At 35.5% G+C, this 6,743-nt stretch overlaps 1 protein-coding gene across 1 annotated transcript; it reads left to right on the top strand.

Moving 5' to 3' along the window:
- The first annotated feature begins 366 nt into the window (after positions 1–366).
- LOC104906618 (cell number regulator 6) lies at positions 367–6,502 on the top strand. Its single transcript, XM_010695395.4, has 5 exons — positions 367–527; positions 617–730; positions 2,809–2,923; positions 5,361–5,626; positions 6,040–6,502. Exons 2-5 carry the CDS (start codon positions 617–619, stop codon positions 6,277–6,279), a joined length of 735 nt encoding a protein of 244 aa, XP_010693697.1. The 5' UTR covers positions 367–527; the 3' UTR covers positions 6,280–6,502.
- Positions 6,503–6,743: the final 241 nt, after the last annotated feature.

The following is a 6,743-nucleotide window of genomic DNA, read 5'->3' as shown; positions in this document are numbered from 1 at the left end:
GAGACGAATCAAGGTAGCAAGGTCGAGGGTTGAAAAAAATTTCAAGGCTTTGGTTCAGTTTTTTTCAGGTTTGGGTGGAGAGGAATTTTCAATTTTAGGCTCTTGATACCATGTTAAGATAGATTCAATTCTCGTCCTCCTTCTCATTCATTAATCACATATATTTATACATCCTAAATTTAGAATCCGATTAGGAATAACAAATCTATTCCTAATATCTATCTTAAATAGAGTCAATATATATCCTAAACAATCCTAACAAATTGCGTTTAGTATCCTAAACTTGCCATAGGTTTGTAGTCTTTGTTATTTAAATCTTCAAACTATAAGTTTACATTAACGTGATCACGACTTTACGTGCCATCACCAAACTCTCAGTCATTTAAAGAGAAATAATATTAACTGAACATCGAAGAAAACCCAAGCCTTTTTGTAAGAAAATAAAAGGAAAACTTGGAGACCTGCCAAATCCAAATTCTTGCAAAATTAAAGTATCGCCCTTGAATCTCGCGATACAGAAAGAGAAGGTAAATCCTTCTTCTTCTACCCTTTTGATTTGTTGAGATTTCTGGAATTCTTTCTGGGTTTACTTAACTAAGTTGACATTGTTGCACAGATGTCTGAAGAAACTTCGCACGCATCACGATATGTGAAATTGACTAAGGCTCAAGTCTCTGCTGATGAAGAGATTAGGCCTGGTGAACTCAATCAAGCAATACCCACTTCTCAGGTCTTGCATTTTCTCTCTCCTTTGACCTCTGTTTTTTGTTCACTACGTTTTCATGCCATAACCCTTTTGAAATTACTACTTGATCTACAAAACCCATGTCTTGCTTTGTGCTTACCCTCTAATCATGGTTTAAGTTTACTTGAATTGCTTGAGATTGTATGATTTGGTGATTTAGGTACTATGTAATTTTGTATGTTGTGCATCTTTTTGTGTGATTTGGGTTTTTTCTCAAGAACAAGTTTTTTTTCTAAATTCTAAGTAATGTATGTGATGGCTGTTGAAATTTTAGTCTTTGCAATAAGAAAAAGAAGAGTAATTACTTCCGGATTGATAATGTCTTCAGAGGTCGGAGAATATGTGGTACTGCCTCTTACAATTGAGGTGGTTACCTAGATAAGTGGCTATCAGTTGCTGTAAGAGTTGAAATCATTGGTGTTGAACCTTGCAATTATTTCTCTTGAGGTTGTTTCCAAGCGACAAATTTGGGTCTTCTGGAGGATCTATGTTAATCGAGCTTTGATTTGATAGTTGATTGATCTATTAGTAGTAATGTAGTATGTTCTAGGGTTAAGCGGCTATTTATGTGTTGACTATAGACTGGCTGCTGGAAGTCTCCATCTTACTACTCTATTTTGTTGTTGAACTTGTTGCAAACAAATTGGGGAAAGCCTATATCTTGAGGGATGTTGGTCCATCATAGTATCACAAAGATTGTGATTTTATGCTTCATAGTTGATTCTAACTTAATTTCAATTGTCTACCACAATATAAGTAAGCCGATTGGCTAGACGACTGATTTCTGGCTGGGATGATACTCTATGGGGTCATGCTGTTGTTGGGGGTATAAGAATGTTGGAAATTGGAATTCTCTTGAAATTGTTTAAGCAGCTTTAGAAGTTGTTTAGGCGGGCTATGGAATTTGTTTGAAGGGACAAACATGTTATGATTATAATGTCATCTAGCCACTCCTTTTCCCCAAGATTTCTTCATTTGGTACCTTGTCTTTGGCCTTTAGCAGGTCTCTGGAAATAGGATGGTGGACTTTCTTATGGTTTTAGTTTCAAGTATGAGCTTTCCTTTCATCATATAACTACTCACTGAGTTAATCCAACACTAACTTTTATTCTAGAATGTTATTTTCAAAATGGTCATCGCTTCATCACTGGCACTGGTATCATTGGCACTCCTGATTATAGTTAAATAAGCTTCTATATCTGCCTCTGTGACCTTGCTCCTTGTAAAATTGCCTTCCTCCTTCTAGCTTACACAACTGCAGGATTCATGATACAAGTCACGTGAGCTTGAATTCCTGATTGACCTTCTTTCACTAGCTCTTTCTACCATTTGATTCTTTGCGAGATTTGATTGAATATGCTTTCGTGATAGCAGGAATCTGCTGGAACTTACTGCTATAATTAGTGTGATAGGGGATCTGTATCTGGTGTATGACCTCGTGTCATTAATATCTTCTGTTTGATCTTTGCTGATCAACATCCCATGCTCCCACGTTTCTTACTGTATAATTTACTAATAGCTTTTGACATGCTTGGGTGAATGTGCTAGTTATGGATATGTGACATGTCACCCTTCTTAAGACAATCGACTTCTTCGTGCCGGCTCTTGTATAAGGAAACCTTTGTCTCTCTCATTTCAACTATGTGTGGGATTTCTTCTCATCATTCAGTATTGATGGAACTCCTAAATTACACCATTTAGCACTTAAAAAGTATTCCATGTTGGCGAGGTAAAGATTTGTTGTAATCTTATGAGAAAAGACTGTAGATGCTTAGCATATATTTGCTGCTACATGAAGATTTTTTAAAATGCTTGTTGGTTTTATGATACATTGCAGTTTATCGAACAAAAAAATATATTTACGTTATTACTTTATATAGAGAAGTTATACTTTTAAATAAAGGAGACATCCATGTTTAACTCTTATGCCCTAGAAATAGAGTATACAATTTCTCAAGAACTTAGTGATGCTTCTTCTTGATCTTCATGGCTATCACTTCTTGGATAATGAAGCTGCTGTCAACTTTTTCATTAACTGTTGAAATTGGTGGCTGATTGTACAGTTGCATGTTCACAAGTGTAACGAATGTGGACAACCTTTACCTGAAAGCTATGAACCTCCTGCTGATGAACCTTGGTCAAGTGGCGTCTTTGGGTGTACTGAAGATACTCAAAGCTGTATGTTCAATATACTTCCTTGTTCTTGTTTCGAAGTTGTTGCTTGCATTATATTGTTATGCTAGTTTTTCGTCATTGCTTGTGCCTTATGGGTGGAAATAAGCAACTAATAGCTATTTCATTTGACTTTTACATGGAATCACAAAGAGCTTGCTTCTGATATATTCTCTTTTTACTATTAAATTACCATCTTTTCCATAATCTCAGTGAGTGTAGGAGGTGTGATTGTGTTGGTCAAGTTAGTAGAATGAAGGTTAAAGGTTTTCCCAAGTGTTACAGATACTGCAATTCTAGAAGTATGTAGGATAATTTGGGTTCTATGGTACTAGCCTACTAGGTACGCCAACGGGCTCTTTGATTGCATGGTCTTCCACTTGAATATATTTTGCCGCAGCTTTATTGTTTTCACAAGCTTGATTGCCTAAAATTTGAGCTTTTGTATATACTGGCCCTAGACCTTAACCCGAATGTACTTTCTTCCCTCTATTCTTATTATCCTACTTTCTTCTATACCACCATATCTATCTCCTAATTTATAGGATTCAATTAAAGGTGTCCTATTGTTTTGAGAAAAGAGTACTGGATTTCTCGACTTCCATGTAGTTTTAGTCTTTTAGACATACTGCAGTGCAGTTGATCACTACAATGAGTTCCAGTCATATTATACTTCTTCTATTATCTCATGGGGGGAGGCAAAGATTTTAAGGAGTGCATAGGAAAAGGAGAAGGATAGAGAGAAATAAAAAGAGGGACTCATGTAGATGAGGAGAGAGATATGGGGAACCTTAAATAACATAATGTTGTAACTAACTTTAAACAGAAGAAGTCTTCTTTTGCCTCTCTGATTGTTCCTTTCATTTCCTTCTTTTTCTCTCTGCTGTTTCAACTGTCTTTTAGGACATGAAAATGAAGTAGTGAAACCGAAAATAGTTTAATGCTCTTGAAGTTCCATTCGCTAGGTGATTTGGAAGGAAAAAAAAGAAGGAAGTCCTTTCATCTCTCAGTTTAAAAGTATACAATTCCACTCCTATTTCTAAGTTGGGTAATGTGAAGTAGATATCAGTTTTGTTTTCCCAGGTCCTTTGAGGTACAAATGTTCATTGAAGTTGAAAGTGATCAATTATCTCTATTCTATATGGGAAGAGGGGTAGGACACCAAAATATTAAAAATCCTATTTTACCCTCATTACACCTCTATTCTAATAACTACTTACTTTAATTAAAAAATGAAAAATTTAAAAATAAAAAAAGAAACTACCTAATTAATTTTAAAAATAAAAAAAGACATTACCAAAAGAAAACCATCAACAATTAAAGTATCCCTAATTTATTCGATATAATTAACAATCAATTTAATTTTCTACGTCGTATTTTCGCACGCATTGCGTGCATATAAAAACTAGTTTAATTGAACTCAATCAAGGAGGTAGTTTAGGTAAGGTAGAAAGGAACTGAACTTATTGTCAGATACTCAGATATGCAAAAGAATATGAAAAAGACAAGCCTCATTTGGTATAGCCTTCAACTTATTTATTGACTTTTACCCATGGCCCGAATAAGAATAAGCCAAAATTAGGCCTTTGTATTTGGATATGAACTAAGGTCTCAAATTTTGGAAATACCCTAAATCTGGATATGAGATGGAATGATTACAAGTGGTTTTATGGATGAATAGGTCACACTTTGAAACTTAAAAGTAATGAAGAAGTAAGAACGCAACTCAACTCTGAATTCGCTCCTATGTCTTGAATCAAATTAACTTAGCAAAGCTTTACTCAAAATTATTAAATTATGTCTACCCTTAATGTACATCCTTGCATTTATATTTATTATAGCTTGCCTTGCTCCCTTGTCCAACATGAAAAAGGAAGTAATAAAGTACGAAACAGAAATCACCAGTAAATCTTGATTAATGAATAACTCCCAAGAATTAACTCTTATAACTTGGAACCTATATGCAGGTCCAAAACACCTGAAAATAAACCCAATATGTAAAAATCCTCTTTATAAGAGTAAGGTAAAAACTCTCTGTTTCGGAAATAAAGCATTAAAGATAATAGTAAGAAGTAGGGCTTAATTTCACATCTTTTCATGTGGTCAAACTTTTGATGGTCTATTTGCTGGTAGAATTGTATGTAGCACAGTAGCAGTGTCATCTGAATCATATGGATTTGTATGATTTTAGTATAACTCATAATGCATGTTAGTGTATACAAAAACCTGTCTTTTATTCAATCACCCAGTGGTTTCGGTTTTGTTTCATAAAGCACATTTTTCTGTTTTTTTTTCTTCTGCAACGCTTTAGCTTTACACCATCTCTTATGTTATAGCTGCAGTATCTGATTTTATTTTGTGCATTGTCCTTTAGGGTTCTTTTTAATTATTTTGCAACTTTTTAGGCTCTTGAACTCTTCTATTCTGCCTTTCTGCCTCCCAGGTTGGACTGGGCTTTTCTGCCCATGTGTCTTATTTGGGCGCAATGTGGAAAGACTGAGAGATGATACCCCATGGACTACACCATGTGTTTGTCATGCTGTTTTTGTGGAAGGTGGTATGGCACTGGCTGCTGCCACTGCTTGGTCATATGGTATCGACCCTAAAACAACGTGTCTGATTTGGGAGGGCTTATTTTTCACCTGGTGGATGTGCGGCATATATACCGGTCTTGTTCGACAATCCTTGCAGAGGGAGTATCATCTCAAGGTCATTTTCTATGCCTACATCCTTTTTAAATGTGATGTGATATGCATGATCAGTTTAATCGTGCTATTTTTCTTTCCAACTAAATATTAGTTATTATCACCTACAATCTAAAGGTTTAGAAATTAGAATGGTCCAGGAAATTTCAGAAATGTTCAATCAAGAGTAGTATGATTCAAGGTTTGGAGTCACATCTTTAATCTTATACTTTAGTCTTGGGTGTATGTTGTTCTATCAAATGAAATTATTCTTTAAATCTGATGCTAGTTCTATACTATGAAGGATGGTGGTGCCCACTCCAAAAACAAAATAACTATATTTTCCCTCTCTTTGTTTTCTGGAGAACGGATTGGTAAATTGCCAAACTCATATTTGTTTGATATCCTCAAGATTGTGTTGTTGTCATGAAAATGCAGAATTCTCCATGCGATCCATGCCTTGTACATTGCTGCATGCATTGGTGTGCAATATGCCAGGAGCATCGGGAGATGAAAGCCCGTCTCACAGATGATTCCGCGATGCCCATGACAGTTGTCAACCCTCCTCCTGTTCAAGAGATGAACTCTGGCAGGGAAAACCAGGAAGCATCAGCAACTTCTACTTCTGAAAAGAATGATGATAGAAACGGTGTTAGTCTAGAGATGCAGGCTCTATAGTTTTCTTTCATACCTCTGTGTATCTGCGTACTGTAAAAAGAAAAAACCAGAGGAATGTTTCCGGGAAACTTTATTAGAACTTGATAGCAAAAACTAGGGGTTTTGTTGATTTATGATGGGTGAAGTTGATATTTACTGTTTAAAAAGTCCATTTTCATATTGTACAAGGAATCCACAGGCTTTCTATTAAGAGAAATTTGGCACTACTGGTGCCTTTGTTGCAGTTGGGTACATTGCATCCAAGTTATGATAGTTCGGTTACCTATTTTAAAAGATAGTTAAAATAGGCTGTTGATAATATTTTGACATCACAATCCCAAGTGAACTAGTGAAGGTTCTAACATAGCCATTGAAAATTCAACCAAAGAGATTGTTTTCTATTTTCTATTTGACGAGAGACTTTTACTACCTTTTTGTTGGTCAGTGGAGTCATATAGACCTAGGTTTGCTAGGTTTTGGGTGGA

Source organism: Beta vulgaris, chromosome 3 (assembly GCF_026745355.1).
Source record: "Beta vulgaris subsp. vulgaris cultivar EL10 chromosome 3, EL10.2, whole genome shotgun sequence".
In the NCBI taxonomy this organism is placed as follows: domain Eukaryota; kingdom Viridiplantae; phylum Streptophyta; class Magnoliopsida; order Caryophyllales; family Amaranthaceae; genus Beta; species Beta vulgaris.
This window is presented reverse-complemented; position numbering and strand designations above follow the sequence as displayed.

What these genes read in the sequence shown, in the direction of transcription:
- LOC104906618 (XM_010695395.4), top strand. Translation starts at nt 617, where the DNA reads ATGTCTGAAGAAACTTCGCACGCATCACGATATGTGAAATTGACTAAG. An exon ending in AAGCAATACCCACTTCTCAG is followed by an intron (nt 731 to 2,808) that starts GTCTTGCATTTT and finishes CTGATTGTACAG; the next exon opens with TTGCATGTTCACAAGTGTAA. An exon ending in AGAGGGAGTATCATCTCAAG is followed by an intron (nt 5,627 to 6,039) that starts GTCATTTTCTAT and finishes ATGAAAATGCAG; the next exon opens with AATTCTCCATGCGATCCATG.